General features: G+C 40.3%; 1 protein-coding gene across 3 annotated transcripts in view; it reads left to right on the forward strand.

The window, feature by feature from the left end:
- The first annotated feature begins 1,952 nt into the window (after positions 1-1,952).
- Positions 1,953-16,505, forward strand: part of STIM2 (stromal interaction molecule 2) — a 63,848-nt gene continuing 49,295 nt past the window's right edge. For all 3 annotated transcript variants that reach the window (XM_068188831.1, XM_068188830.1, XM_068188832.1), the window contains exon 1: positions 1,953-2,225. In XM_068188831.1, coding sequence (XP_068044932.1) covers positions 2,054-2,225 — 172 coding nt within the window. In that variant the 5' untranslated portion in view covers positions 1,953-2,053. The remainder of the gene's footprint in view (positions 2,226-16,505) is intronic.

Below are 16,505 nucleotides of genomic sequence, written 5' to 3' on the forward strand. Positions count from 1 at the left end.
TAGGCTGCAGCCTTTCCCTGATTCTGAGCTCATGCAGCTGATTTTGCATGATATGAAGTGGCACTGCACCATGAGGCATTTCCAGCCAAGAAGCTCCTCACTGCAAGATCTTCTGCTATGGTGTCCTGACCAGCAGTGACATGCCCCCAACTCCAGAACACAGACATTGCTTGAAAACAATCCATTCCATGCTTAATGATTTGGGGACTTGTCGTTAAAAGCAGGAGGTGAGAATGAACCAATTCTGAAAGAGGACTTTTAGAAAGGATAATTTTTTATTTTAGGCCCACATAGTTTTCTTGGAGTGTTCCCATCTCACAGCTATTCTGATGCAGAATAGGCTTTTCTTTACAGTACTTGTGCACTCTGGATCTTTTGACTTCACCAGTTCACACTTGTCCAGAAAACTTGCCTCTTTCATGTGCTCTTTATGCATTCCTCTCTCTTTGTAATATAACATTAACTAATTAATTAAATTAACCGCTGGTTTCTTTGTTTCCATCTGGGAAATTTCCTCTTCTTCTGCTCCCCTCCCTAAAGTTAAACAACACTGAACAAGCTTTCTTAAGAGACAGGCTTTTCATTGTTCTCTTTGCACAAGATCTGGTCAGATACTGTTAGTCTTTAAAGGCTGTTTTATTCACCAGCAGAAAGGATAACGCTATGCACAGACTTCACAATTCAATCAGAGCTCATTAGGTTTAGACAGATTTTCCAAATCTTTATATGCTATATGATTAAAGTTTTGGTATTTTTTTCCCCATAAAAGTATGTTTCAACTGGGATGGAGTTTGCATGACAACTATATTAGTAGAGAAATGGTTTCCTGCGGCATTTAATAGTACTGTAATGATTTCACAGTTAGCTTTCCAGATTTTGCTGACCTGCAGAAGCAGCTTGTACAACTCCCTTCTCCTGTCTCCTGAGGGTCTACATAGCAGGCAAATGCTTTTCTCAAGGCTCTTTCAACCCCTCTTCTGCTATTTCTTAGGTAATTGTAATAGTTAATAGAAAATGTAATGTTTATATAGCTTTTAGCATCTGTGTTGTGTTATTTTCCCACGTACTGTGTATCTGAGATACTAGATTGAATTTGGTCTTTAAAGGCTGTGTTACTCTCGTTAAATGGCTTTAAACAGAAGGCTGTAAAGTATCGCAGGTTTGGACAGGACAAAGGACAAACAGACTTTACTGCCATTCAGTGGCTTGATGGAAACATCATAAGCAAAAGTGGTTCTTTTTTGGTCAAGATTTTAAGGACAATGAAATCACGGTTGAATCTTTGTGAAAACTTAGTTTTCCTGGTTTCAGTTGTGTGAGATCAGATTTGAGACCCCTTTTCTCGTTTTGTTGATGTTTTGAGAGTGCTGTAGAACACACCGAACCTAAACTTCAGGATGCTCTCCTCAGGTGTCTGCACTGGCGGTGCGATAAGGGCAAGTTTAACGAAGTCCAAGGTCTCGCTCTGCCCTGTAGCTAAAACATCTTATTTTCACCTTGTGCCTTTGCTGAATCCGGCCCAGCCGGTCTGGATCTGAGGGGCTCCGGGACAGGCCTGGCGGCCCGGGGGAGCCGGCGCTCCGCAGGTCCCGGCACGGGCTGCCGGGAGCCCCACGACGGCCGCCGCGGGACGGATGCTCCCCGCTCCCCGCTCCCCGGCAGAAGTGCCCCGGCGCCCGGCGATGCAGGCGGCCCGGGCGCGGTCCCGGCACCTGCGGCTGCCGCCGGTCCTGTCCCGTCCCGGTCCCGTCCTGTCCGCTCCGCTCCGGTCCCGGCCGGGCCGCGCTGTCCAGGGAGCGGGACCGGGGCCGCGCGCCGTTCGCCACCGCCTCCCCGGTGACGTCACCGCGCGGTGACGTGTCGCCCGGCGGCGCGGGGGCCGCCGGAAGCGGCGGGAGGCGGCGCGGGGCCGGCGCGGAGCGGAGCGGAGCGGGTTGGGTTGGGTTGGGTTGGTGCCGCCGGAGCGGCAGCGGCGCAGCGCGGAGCTCCAGCCCTGCGTTCCTTCCTTCCGTCCTTGTGTTCCTGCCTTCGCTCCGCGGCAGCGGCGGTACCGATGAGCGGGCTCCGAGCGCCCGGCGTGCGGCCGGTGCCGACCTGCCTGCTCCTGCTGGGGCTGCTCCTGCCCGCCGCCGCAGCGGGGTGCGAGCTGGAGGCTGCGGACGGCGGCGGCGGCCGGCGAGGAGGACGGGGAGGCGCGGCCGCCTCTGCGGCGGAGCCGGTGACAGGTAACGGCCCCCGCGCGTCCCGCCGGCGGGCGGGCTGTCGGTGGAGGGGTGGGACGCTGTTCTCCCGGGCGCCTCCGAGCCGCCTGCCGCCGCCGCGGGGCCGGGCGCGGTGCGCCTCTGCAGAGGGCGGCGGGCCGGTCTGCAGGGGGTCCGGCGGCGGCGGCACTGCGGTACTGCCCGGCGCGGCCCTTCCCGGGAAGGAGCCCGCCGCAGGATGTGTGCAGGATCCTGTTGAATAGCGATATTGTTGAGAGCCGGAGCCGCCGCTTCCGCGTCGGCTCCCGCGGTGCCGCCCGTGCGGGTGTCCGGGGCGCCGCCATCCGCTGCCGAGAACGGCCGAGCGCGCCCGCCCCGGCGCCGCACCCGCGGGGCGGCCTCCGGCCCGGACGGAGCTGCGGCGGGGACGGCGAGGGACCCGGCGCAGACAGCTCCCGAGTCCCGCTGTATCGCTGCACAGCTCCTGCGAAGGCAGAGGTGTCCATCCCTGCCCCCAGGGGGGTTTAGTTCTCGGGGAAAGGAGAAGGCATTCCAGCCTTAATTCTTTAAAGAAAAGTCACATTACCGTACTTAGGGCAATTGGGAATGCCTGCAATTAAAACCGGCGGTTATACGGAAACATTTCAAATAATCTAATTTCAGCAGGCTTTGATGGCTCTGAATGGCTTATACGCGTTCTGAATCTATCTTGTAATGAACAGGAGGAAGCTTTACTGCCTTTAGACAGTTCACTTAAGAAAATGGGATTTTTACCTTAGGATATTCTCGGACACATTTAGAAGTTTGTCTTGTTTCATAATGTGCTTTTCAAAAAGCTCCGTAATTGGAAGGAAGAACATGGAAGGTGAATGAAACAAGAAAAACCCAAATCCCTTCAGAATCAAAGTGTGCGTTTCTCAGAGAAGAACTTCTGATGTTGATTGGAATAGTATTGACACCCTGAACTGCAAGTGTTGAACTTCAGCTGATGACACATACCTGGGTTTCTTCTCAGCCCAGCACCTTAAAGACATGAATTTTAATTAGAATTAACGAAACTTCGGCAGCAGTCATGAAATAACTCCAAGGCAGAGATGCAAGGCTACGTGATCTAGCGGTCCTGTTTGGGGACGCGACGTTTCTGAAATGGGAATTGTCCAGTCTGTTGGCTTGCTGTATGAAGTAAGGAAGTTGGAACATCCGCCGTCTGTGAAGCAGCAGTTGTACCTCCCAAGGGTGTTGTGGAAGTGCTGTATCAGAACTGCTCTCTCTCTTTTTGTTTTTTGATTGTGATTGATCTGGTTGTAGGTGGTATTAAGCAGTTCTTACTGTGAATACTGCTGATAACTGTCTACATTTTGTGCTTAATCAATTTTGATGTGTCAGTCTGTATGGAAAAAACCAAAATTTTTAAAATGTTTTATGGACTGTAAAGGTACTGAGATGCCTATCAGTTGTGTTCTCTCCCTCTTAATAGCGACTCTGGTGAAGAAGAAATACAATTTTTTGAGAAATCTAGCATGCTTTAAGTGGATTTATTGTATTACATGACAGTATGGTCCAGAAAACACATATGCTTAAAAGCCATCTTACAAACAGTTTTAAATTTTAGATGATTTCAACATAGTTCTGTGTTCATCCACTTGATAAATACATGTTTCAATTTGTCATGGAGGTTGTTTGCCTATCTAACTAACTCCCAAATAGTTTAAATTTACTTTTTGCAAAGCTGGAAGAACTCTTGAAGGTTTGGAAAAAAACAGATGACTTTTTCAGGGGGTGATTTTAGTTATGTTATCTGCCATTTTCCTAAAAGGTGAAAGTTGTAAATGTGCTGCTGAGTTGGGAGAGTATGCCAGCACTGTCTGGAAAACAACAGGATAAACTTTTAATTCAGTAATTTTGATTGGTTTGAGAAGTACAGTCCAGAAGATAAAAAGCTACTAAATATAAAATGCTGCACTAGGAAGAGGCTATGGGATGCTTAGATGGAGATGCTTGGGAAACGGAGTTGTAGGAAATAATTCAGGACTTCTAGTCACAAATTGGTCTGAGTGAGCAACTTGCAGCTGGCAAAAGTAGATGCCATCCTTGGATATGTTGATTGAGTTTAAACTACAGAAGTCTTTTTTTCTTTTTTTTTTTTTTTTATTTTTTTGATAGCACTTTTATGTCTAGTTTTGAGTATTAAATCCAAATAGTACAGAGGAGGTAGCGATGTGGTTTGAGAGGTTCAGAACCTATGAATTAATTTTTTTTATTTTTCATTAAAGTATTGGATTATTTTGATGTGGTGGAAAAGGCTGTGGAATGGGTATGTAAGAAATGGTTCACAGAAGCACTGGGAGTTTTTTTAAAGCTTAAGAGGAAGTAAATTTTAGTGGGTGTGATTTAGATTAAATATAGGCTGGAAAGTTTTTACCTGTAACAGTCAAATTGCGTAGATTGTTACACAGGTTCCCAGTATCAGACGTTTTTATTGGCTTAGCGAAGAAACTGGCAAAGATAATCTAGGTGTTTGACAGAAAAGGGATGTGTGATGAGTTTCAGGACTAGGGGAGAGCCTATGATTCTATTTTTGCCTTATTTTATCAGATACTCAGATGTTTACTTAATTGAGTGTATAGATTATCATTACTCTTGTCTTTCCTGTGTATATGTGCCTTTTTAACAGTATAAATGACAGCTGAATATGTAATGTGACACTGTGCTTGAAGGTATTTAGTTGTGATTATGAAAATTGGACCAACAGAACTATGTCTCCCTTGGAGGGAACACCATGAGGCTGTTTGCTATTCACTCCAGCTCTGCTTGTTCACTACTTCATTTGGTAGAAGGTTTTAAGGAACCTTCTGTTCTAAGCTTGAAGATAGCACTGGGTTTTCAATTTTCATATTCACCCAGTTTTAAGTTGCTTTGTAATTCTGGATAATTGTGGATTCTTTTATGTTTAAATTTAATCCATGATCATGGATTGACTTGGCTGCCTTTAGGTGTGACAGAGAACTGGCACCTGTGTTTGGCTAATAAATTTCTCTCAAATTATGTCTTATAATATTTCAGACCAGTTTTAACTACAGCACTGCATTGAAGAAGCAATAGTTAAAATAATGTAACCTTTATTTTAGTAATTTAAAGATTTTTCTTTTAATTACATTTCTATTCTGGAACTTAGCCATCATATTAACACTCTGAGCTCTTCAAATTAATCAGACTTTGGCATTTGAGAAGCGAAAGTTTCTGGAAAATGTGTTTTTAGCTGCAACTCTACATTTGGCTTAAGCTGTTCTAATGTGGGTGGCTGTTTAAGTGGGGCTTTTTTCTCTGGATTGACCCCAGCTGGCCATGCAGGCAATATTGTTCCAAGAAGAGAGTTAGCAGGAGTAGGCATGCTCATCCCACTACTGGAAACCCACCAGGAGGGAAGGAGTTCCATGCTCTCTTTCTGCTTTGTATCACCTGACTTGCCCTAATGTTGTGATGAGCACTGTCTGTTGCTTTGGCTTGCAGGAATGTGACAAGAACCAAAGGCAACAGGTAAAACAATGAATTTCTTACCAGAGTCTTTGCTGACTTACTTTAGGCCTAGCACCAGTGCAAAGAAGAGGGAGGAGCATGGTGTCAGGAGAGGGGAACAAGGATGGTCTGCTTCCCGTGCTGGCACCTAGTGATAGTCTGAACAGAGCTGTTCATAGACTTTTATCACTAAGGTGACTGTGAAACTGCATCAGTGACCTTTTTGGGGCTTGAATAATGCATTTGGAATTTGGTGGTTGCGTGTGAGACTTCATGTATGGTGAGCTAATACGAAGAGCTTGGTGAATTTGGGCACATAGTGAAATGCTTTTGCATGAGTTTGGCATGCACTTGTCTTAAAAGTTTGTGAGCTATGAGACTTCTGTTGCTTTCTTAGTAAACTGCTAGTAGATTTCTGTAGTGATGGAGACTCAGCATTGCAGGTTTGGGTTTTTTTGTTTGTTTTTTTTTTTTTTTGCAATTTCATTCCTTCTGTTTGTCTCTAGTAAAGCTCCTTGTAATCTGGTTTTACTAATTCTCATCGGAGGACAGAAATTTCAAGTCCTGTCTCCTCTAAAGGGTGTTGACTTCAAGCTATCATTTACTTTTTGATAGCATCTCAATGCAGTCATCTGTCTTTGAAAGAGAATTAGTTTCTCAGTTAAATAAAATTTTTAATTTCTTAGCATATTTTTTATTTTTAGTGATAAAGAGTAGAAGAAATTCAGGAGAGATCTGTGTTTTTATAGCTCAGTCAGCAGTTGCATTCTCATAACTATGAGATACGGGTAAAAAAGCTGTGAATGGATGAATTTGTAGGCTGTTTTGAAACAAATATTAAAAAACAGTTAACCAGGAAAAATCCTGGCCTTTATGTAGCTTAGTGGCATTAGACTCTCACTCAGAGGTAAGACATCAAGCACTTGTAACTTCCTTTGCCCTTAACTGGTTTTTTTTTTTTGCCTTACAGCCTTCCACTGTTTTGATTGTAACTCTTCAGTGCTTCTGCCAGTGTGTTCTGCACCTTCTGGTGTCCTGTGAGGTTTCTCCTTCACCTCTTCTGAGGATTCAGTCTTACTGTTGTGATTTAGACACGTTATTTAGCTGTTTTTTTCTTTTTCTTGTGTTAGAGTAGTAGTATGTAGCAGACCCTTTCTTAATACCCCCAGTGTTGCTCCCTGAAATGTTTGAGCTCTGTCATCTCTCCATCAGGAGGTTTTTGTGTTGCCCTTTCAGCTATAAGCTTTCTGAAGGCAGCTCTGCTTTTCTGAGGACCTCCTACCCCATTCTGCAAAGCTGGGCCTACGCACCTTGGGCATGACTCATTTTCTTCTGCCTAACTCCAGGGATACTGATCTGTCATCACCAGGTTGGGCTGCCATATATTTGTCAAAAGAGGACTGTACCCAGTGACAGGAGCCGTTGTTCTTGATAAGATTTCCTATGATGACACTGCTACTATGAAAATCACCTAAAATGCTGGGGTTTTTTAGCATTTATATGAAGTAAGCAGTTTGATAGCCTTCTAATTGATTTTTGGGTTGTGTTCTCTAACTTGGACATCTTTACATCTTTTTTGCATTTAGTGTTCATTCTCAATCAATATTTAGGAAGAGGAATGCATAGCAAAGAGCTGTGATGTGGGAAAGCTAAGAAAATTACTAGTGTTCTTTTCTTTTTATTTTTAGTGCATGGTCAAAGACTTCAGAAGTCTAAAGTGTATTATTTTACTTATGTGTTGACTAATTTACTACAGAAATCCTGATATATAAGAAGACTTCATTGGGATTAGTCTGTTATAACCTGTTTGTGAAACTGGCTGTTTAAAATACAGAAACTTGAGGTGTTTATCTTGACCACATAGGGAATGTGTAAAAAATTAATAACCACAATGTTTGTTGTTCTAAAATAAGCATATACATATTTTTAGAAACCCTGGTAAGTTTCAAATTATTACATAAGTGGGTGTTATTCTGCCTTTGGTTACTACTAAGCATTGCCAGTTACTATGGAAACTGCATATCTGAAAGAGGAGGGGTGAATACATTTATGATGTGTTGTTAAAATTTAGAATCAGCACAAACAGAATGTGATGATTGTCAGAAAATTTGCGCTTGTTCACTTGATTTCTCTGAGCAATTCAAACTTAACTGAAGAGAGTTTATTTATACCTTTCCTCCCCCTGCCTGTTTCTTCTGGATCTTGCTCGTTTTCCTTCAAATCTGAAAAATCCATGGCATTTTTCAAAGACCTGGTAGAGGCAGGCATCTTTAAATCTGTATAATGAGATGTACTGTAGAATTTTAACTAAAAATTCATCTTGGAAATTGAAAATACTGTGCTTGTCAGTACAATTAAGAATTAAGAGCTCACAGCACTCAGAACTGTTGACTCATTTGTTTCAACAGAATTCAAATTAAGAGGTAAGAACCACTGACCATTTTGATCTCATTCTTGTGGTGTCTAGCCAAGATTTTTAAGTATATCAGGAGATTTTCTCTCAATGCAGGCAGTGTTATGTTACTGCAGGTGAATCTTCAGCAATTTCTAGATTTTGAGAGGGGAAGGGAACACATCACTGAGTTACTGCAGCTTGTATTGCAAACCACAAGCAGCACCACAGAAACTTGTGTAAGTTGGAATTGTTGTTGCGGCTACTTAGATTGTGTTAAGATTGACTTCTACAGTAGCTCAGAATTTATTGGAGTGCAAGATAGCTTTGATCCTTTTCCTTTAGGCAACAGTTTCTCTTTTTTATCTTTTGTTATTCATCATAAATCATTTAAAAACTGTCAGCACCCAGCCCTCTGGTACTGTCTCCAGCTAAAATTTTAATGCCTTTTTTTTTTTGTGTGTGTGTGTGTGTACTGTGTTTCTGTAGTTAATGTTCATTTGTGAGAAATTGTCATGCTCAGCTTCTAGAACTGAGATGAGTAGCTTACTAAAAACAATATTTTAACCTATTTAAAGCTGTGTTTAAAAGCAAACAAACCTTGTGGCAGAGTATTAATTTAGGCAAGGTTTTCTTGAATAAAATTTTTCTTAAGACGTTTTGGTTTTCTAGGCTCTGCGTACTTTCTCCTTAAAAGGAGAAACTTTGTGAAAGTGTGGTCTGAATGCTCCTTCTCACTTTGTAGTTTAGAGTAAAGGAAGGGGTTAATTGTATGCAATTATGAAACGTGTGATAATGTTACAGAGATAAAGGAGCAGTTTTTCTCAGTTCTATCTAGTGGCTCTGTGAACTGAATTACTTAAATTCAGAGTTTCCTGCAAGTTAAATATATTATTTAGAAAGGAAATTTTCACACAAATGTTATTTTATTTTTAATAGTAAATAACTCCTTGTGGCTCCCCTGGATATTTGTTAAGAATATCTCCTGAATGGGGTGTGGGGATTTTTTTTTTTGTTTGTTTGTTTTAAAAATATGTAGCCTTTGACAAATGAGTGAATGGCCCAATAAGTGATTATTTTAAAGATATACTCAGTTTTCATGTAGAAGTTCAGTGAGCTTTGGTAGGGAATTATAAGCTTTGACTAATAACTTTTGTCGATCTGAATTTTTTCTGTCCTAGCCACAGTCTTTACTTGAAATGCTTTCCTCCCTTCTGCCCTCACTAAATGCACTAAGTAGGTGGGTCTTCTGTTTTTATGCCTAGGTCTAAAGCATATGAAAAGAATGTTGTTTCTCTCCAGTAGTCTGGAAATGACAAGCTTGATTAGTTTTTCCTCAGTTTGAAGTGTTACGCAGCATTTTCATTTGAAGAACAACAAACAAGAAATATTATACTGTTAACAAATAAAAAGCATATGCAAATCAGGTGTTCTGTGATGATTTTTAAACAAATATGAAAGGTTGTTATTCTGAGTAGGAGTCTTCCTTCTACCATAGATCTAAATCTAGATTGCTATTTATGGCATGTTGCAAGGTAACTTCTTGCTGTAACATTGTATATCTGCATGAAAATACTGCTGGCTTCAGTTATTTTCATTTCTTGAAGTATTAAAAATTGTTTTGAAGTGAAAACGAAATTGCCTTTTTTTTAATGCCAAGTACTTTTTAATGTTTTGCTAAATACAAAATTCAGATTATATAATATCATATAGTTGCAAAATTTATATTGTTAAGTGTCAGGAAGGAAAAATATATTTATATCCTTTCCTACCAGTGGATTTTAGTTGCAAATGAAATGTATAGAGACAGTTTTGTCTTTTCCCAGAGTATATTTTTAATTTTTATTTGAGAAACTTAACTTTTCCAGTATTTTTACAGAACCTGGCTGCATCACTCTCTTGTTCATACCTGTTTCATATTCCCTGAATATATTTACTGAAACTATCTGTGCTGTAGAAGGTATTCTGGTTACTTTGGAAGTAGCACACTAATATGTCAGTCTAAAATACAGATAAGAACCTCTGAGAAGGATTCCATTGACTTCAGTGTATGAGTCTTCAGTGCATGAGTATTCACTGGGATTTCATTCCAAGACTGCATTTGAAGTAAGGTAATGTTTTGGTTTTGGTCTTGGGAAGCTCCACTGCCAATAGCTGGTTTTGCAGTGACAGTGTTGCAGGCAGGGGCTGGGGACCTGTAGCTCTGCAGCTTCAGAGGATGTTAACCTGGTGACTAGTTGAACTTGACCTTGAAATGGGCTGTTTCTGCAGGAAGGGGTGCTCCTCCTTTGTGCTTGTTGCTTTCTCTCCCTCCCTGCCTATTTTGTGTGTTCTGCCTGCTCACCATGTCTGGAGGTGGACTGCTTGAGGGAATGGATTGAGCTGAAAGCTGGGGTGTTTTTCATCAGGATCAGGTCTTTGCTTTGGTTCAGTGCACAGCTGCACACCAGTATCTTGTGAGGAGATAAAAGTGTTGGGGAAAACGATTATTAACCATTTTAGTGCAAGCCTACGCATGCCCAGTAAATAGCAGTTGCGACAGGTGGGTAAGCGAGACTTAGCTTACAAAAAGCAACATTTTACCCAGATGTTACCAAGTGTGAATCTGAAAAATGACATTCAGAATTGATAAGGAAGTACTTTGGCTATCCATAACACTTGGGGAGGCTTTTAGATTAGCAGTAGAGCCATGATTTTAGTAGGGCTTCTTAAAGAGATTAGTTATTGTAGGTGATAGTAACTTTGCTTGCAGAAAAATGAATGGTTTGGAATGAAACTTTTATTTTTGGAGTTAATTTGTTTTTTGCCTATTGATTTATTGTAAGAGAGTTTATATCTCAAAATTAAAATTGCTTGCCAGGCATAATTATTTACTTCTACAAAGTGAAACTGATGAAGTGTGATTTTTATTAATATAGGACAATAAGTACATGTCCTATTCTGATTCGGCTGCAGATGTTTGAAAGCTAAAAAAAACCCACCTATCTGAACTCTAAATGCATCCAATTGACTACTTTAAACACTGTTATAAAAGAATCCAAATAAAACTAGTTTGTTTTGTTTATTAAGTAAACATACTAAAAAGCTGTGCATCTGTGGTGTGTTATTCTTTTGTCTTCAGCACACTCGGAAGCTTGTTTTATGTTGCCTCATGTGTGTTTATAGTATCCCATGAACAGTAGTCAAGGGTCTAATTTCTCTTGATGTTGACAAGTGGTAAGATTTCCTTATTCCAACAAAGTGGAAGCTCTCTATGCAGCCTGCTCTGTGATCAGGTTCACAGAAATCACTGTTTTCTTACAAAACAGCAGTGAACAATCCCAGGTACTGTGTTGTCCTACTGGGAAGAAAAAGGATGCATCTTCACAGTACTAGATGGTTACAAATGGAGCATCAGAAATTTGGTGTGTAGTGGGGTGGTGAACTGGGACAATCTAAGCTTGCACAGGTCTCTGAAAGTATTTCATGATGCTGTGTGACAGTGATGAGATGGTGGTGGTGACATGCAAAAGAATGGTGCAGGGAGAGAAAAGAGGAAGGAGCTTACTTCAATGAGTGCTTTTGTACCATTAAGTGTATTCTTAGTGTTGATTTAAGTGATTAAATGGATCTCTGATTAGCTTTTATACTTGAGATTTTTAGGAGTAATTGTGGATTGTTCTTTGGAAAAAGCCTGGGCGTTGATCAGGAAGAAATACTACGAATTATGAGTACAGAGAAATAGAATACTAATCATTGTGTCTTGAAAGGATATGTAAAACTAGAAAATATACAGAAACACAGAGAATATTCTGAGTTAGAAGGGATCTGGAGGGATCATTGAGTCCTGCCCCTAAGTAAATGACCCATACTGTGACTGAACCCACAACCTTGGTGTTACTAGAGCCATGCTCTAACCAACTAAACTAAGATACTTGAATCAAGCTTGCCAGTGCTTTTATATACATATTTTTGTGTAAGATAAGCTAGTAGGACTTCTTGGTGTTAGAACACCTACCCTGTGGCTGTAGTTATTCAGAAGCTAAAGGCACCTGCAGTTTAGGCCTTCAGCATGTCTTCTTCCTCATGCTGAGCAATTTAATTGTTGGTTTATTTTTTTCTGGAATAATATACTGCAATTAGCTAAGCAAAGGTTGAATGAACCTGGAAGCAAGGAAGGCCAAGAAGGTGGAGGGGGGGATGGAAACTCACTGTGATGGCCAGATGGGTTTTGAGTCTTAGGAGGGAGATAGCAAGGGTGTGGTAGGCCTTTTTTGGAATAGTGAGTACTGTAAAGCAGGCAACTGTAAGAAAACTGGTTCTTATTTTCATGCTGTGAGACATGGAGGTAATAATTGTAAAATCAGCAGAATGTTTGAAAATAGATATCTCTGCCCTGCTTCCCAGTTTCCAGGATGAAGTGGGGGAACATGTGTGCAGGAACAGGTACAGTTGAGCTAGAAATCTCATTAGAGTCGACTGTTTTGTAAAAGAAAAATGTATTTTTTTGGGGAAAAATTGTTGCCATCGCCCTCTGTACTGCACCATTTGCTGCTAGATAGTCCTTGGCAAGATTGAGTTGGGTGGACACCTTTGAGTAAGGGTGGCTATTTCCTATGTTTTTGCTAAACTTCTGTGAAACTACAGGTATGATTGTGTTGTTTGAGACAAAACAATTTGACAGTATAGTTGCCATTTCCATTAGCATTTAATTTTTCTTTTTATGCAAATGTTTATAGTGATTGCTAAAATAGAAAGAATAAGGGTAAGATACTTAAAGGAGAATGTCATAATGATGCAGTAAGCTGCAACATTAGGTGGTTAGGTTTTGGGAGGTGTAACTAATTTGGTGTTTTCAGTTTGAGGACTAGCAAAATTTTTGCTGGCGTTGACTTATTTTTAAAATTGATTCTATTGAACTATGTTTCTGCTGTTGATTTGTATTGGCTTGCAGTCTCCTAACACTGAAATGTCTTTTCTGCCAGAAGTTATCAAAATTACAATGAATTTTTTGATTTTGATTTTCTTACTTAGTTCATAGTTTTCTGTACCCAAAAGGCTGTCGGCAGCACATTAACATTCTTACAAAAGCCAAAGAACAAGACAGCCATTGCCTTTTTGCCCAAATTATTGTTTTTTTTCTTTAAATATGAATGTAATAGTTGATTGTTCATTTGAATAGATGTTCTTTACGCTTTAGTAGAAATGTTTTAAGAAGTGTTTCTTTAATTCTGATAATTTGTTGTTTGGTACTGTATTTTTTGGGTCTGTGAAGTGTTTGAGAAGACTAGGCAGAGAATAAGCATACCAACTGAATATACAGAGTTTTCAGAATACAGTAATAGTGTAACTGCTTAAAGATTAGGCTTTGTGGTCTTTTACCTTCAGATCTGACCGTGAGTGGAGATTTTAGGCAGCTGTAAGGTTTTAGGTGATAGTGATGATTTTGCAGGTTGACCAACTAATTTTTGAAGATCATTGGTCCAAATTGCTTTGGAAAATGGGCATTGGCTCTGTAGTTACTATGGTCCACTCTTATTTGCAGGATACTGAGGGAACATAACTAACTTCTCAGACTTTGTGGCCTCTTGTATTTTTTTAATTCAGTCCACCACCTGTCCTGCCCCCAAAGATTTATAAAGGTTATTGCAATGAGAAGAATTGTTTCACTGCTTCTTTTATGATTGTGAATACTTAAAGTGAAACTATCTGGTCTTGTGTTCTGCTCTGGAAACTGACTGTAGGAATATTTCATGAATGTGTCTAGTTCGGTTTGCCTTCTGCAAAATTTTGTTGGTGTAAACAATTAAAATGAAAGTGGAAGTGAAACACTCTGCTGGTAACAAGGACTTGTTGTATATAAAATTAAGGGAAATATGATGTTTGAAGGAGTGAAAATTGTGTTTGCTTTTCCAGATCTGTGCTGTAGTTTGAATGATCATAATGGACAGCCTTAGTTCTTCTATAGTAAGAGACTGGTTGGAAGCTGGAAAGGAGCATGTATTTAACTATCAAGACAGACCTTGGCAAGTTTTGCATTCAGAGTTTTGAGGAAGACTGACTTAAATACAAAATTCTTTGTTGCTTTTTGCACACAGATGAGAATTGGGAAAATCAACATTAAACCACTATGGAAAACAGCATCTTATGTCCTAGGATCAGCTCAGAGGCTGCCATTTATACTACTGCTTGGGTATTTCAAAGCTCCTTTTGTTTGGCTAGGTAGTGAATTTGACCTCAGCACCTGACTACAGAACAGTCTGTATTGTGTGGAGCTAGAGGATATAAGGAATTTCCCTAAAGTATTCTGCTTAACCCCAGGTTGTTTGATACCTAGTGGAGAGGATAGTTCTGAGTCTTTTCTTAGTGTTAGTATGTGAGCTAGGTGTAAGTTAGAGACGCAGTAAAGGGTGAATTATGATGTTCATGCGGGTGTCAAGTACAGGTGCCAACACCAATAATGAAGTTCTCAATGTATTGCAGTGCTAGGGCAAGCTAAATGCTGTTCTTATCCTGTGCATCTTGCCCAAGAGTTTAAAGTAGCCTGTAATATTTGCATGAATAACGAGCCATTGTCTTTGACATGTTCACCTATTTTATGAAGTAGCCTCAACTGATAGTCTTGGATATTTTGAAACTTGCTACTTCTTTGGCCTATCTCAAACTGCTGTTAAATAGAGAATACTTAAAAGTACAAGTTGGAGCTGGTTTGTTTGTTAAATACGCAAAATCCCTTGATCTCACAGATTGTACTTTTTTGTTTGCAACTGAAATGGATATGAGGTTTAATTGTAGTGAAAGTAACTTCAATATTTCATTCTTAACCTAGAAGATTTTTAAGAGAATAGGTATACCTAAATATCTGAATATGGGTCAAATACTTATATAAGAAATGATATTTTATTTTTTGTTAAGGTGTCACTATCCAAAGGATGGCTTTCAGGCATCCTCCAGTTTTCTCTTGGTTGTTGTTCCTTTCAGAGGAAATAGGGAAATGATTTGCATTTGGCAGGGCAGGGAGAAAGCTATTTTTGCAATGCTGGGTGAAGCATTTGTGGTGGTTACTGGTGGGGTACAGAGTGCAGAGTGGAGGAAAGCAGCCAGACCAGTAGCAGCTGTTGCTTCTCACACTGGAAGTATCCAGCAGTGCGCCTGCTTCCTTCTTGGCTTTTCTGAATGGCTGTTGCTCATGCCAAGGCTATTGTTGTTATCCTGGGCTTTGAGAATGCAGCATCATTTGGGAGCTGGTGTTTCATACCATGCAAACTTCAGGATGTGGTTGGAAAAGCATATTTGCGTAGCATTTACTATGCAGTTTCCTGCTTCACCTAGTCATATTAATTTAATTTGTTGTTTAACATTGCTGAGTTTGTAGGGCCCAGAGGTGTTGAAGTGCGTACCCACGGTGTTACTGAGCAGAATCTTTAGGGATAGGATTCATTTCAGGTCGTTTGAGGTGTCAGAATCTAGGCTCCTTCTTTAATAGACTAAAATTGTTTTGTCGTGAGATAGGAAATGCTGTTTGGACCTTGCCACTAAGTCTGCTCACTGTGTCAGCTTTCTGTTGACTGTAAAAATGACAGTTCAGATACAGGGGAAAAATATTGCTCATCTTGCTTTATACGAGAACTATTCTAAAAGCAGTGCTTTATTCTGTTTAAGGATATATGTTGATATGTAAACTTAAATGTTTTTTGAGTCAGGGATTTTTGCCATATTTCTTTAACGTCCTTAAGTTTTTTGAATGCTACAGAATGAATAATTTATTTGATATTTATGTTTATAATGCTTACTAAGTGCACTTAAGTTTTGTTTCCTCTGTTATTTAGTTTGAAAATGTTGCAGGATAAAGTTTCAGCCAATCGGTAATAGTACCTAGGAAGCTATAGTTAATATGTTACTCAAGGAAAGGGAAGTGGTGTTAACTCCTCCTCATCTTTGATAGCCTTGTTAGCAATAATTTATTACTTTCAGGAGGTTTGAGACTTCCTAGTAGATGGTTTATTTACTAGAGAAGATCAGTGCTTGAATTCACTTCAGCTTCTGAACTGTTTTACAAACTTCCTCTGAGTTGCAGTGTAACAGAATTTTTGAGGATGTAATGTTTCCTAAAATATTGGTAAATTCTTTTTAAAATGTCTTATTTGTTGCATGTGTCTTGCCTTGCCTTCTTTACCCCATCAAATCCTGTACATATTTTATATATTCTGATTGTGTACCTCAAGAACCCTTCACAGGCCTTCTCAACTCATTTGGTTTACCACTTACTTTTTGCTCCAAGCTAAGAATGGAACAGGAATACTGAAAAGGTAAAGACAGCATTTCTCTAATGCTTAACTTTTGATGCAGGAATTGTGTAGGTCTTGTAAAATGCTGGGTACATAAATGAAAATGCCATGTAGATTCCAGAAAGAATT

Source organism: Anomalospiza imberbis, chromosome 4, assembly GCF_031753505.1.
Source record: "Anomalospiza imberbis isolate Cuckoo-Finch-1a 21T00152 chromosome 4, ASM3175350v1, whole genome shotgun sequence".
Classification (NCBI taxonomy): domain Eukaryota; kingdom Metazoa; phylum Chordata; class Aves; order Passeriformes; family Viduidae; genus Anomalospiza; species Anomalospiza imberbis.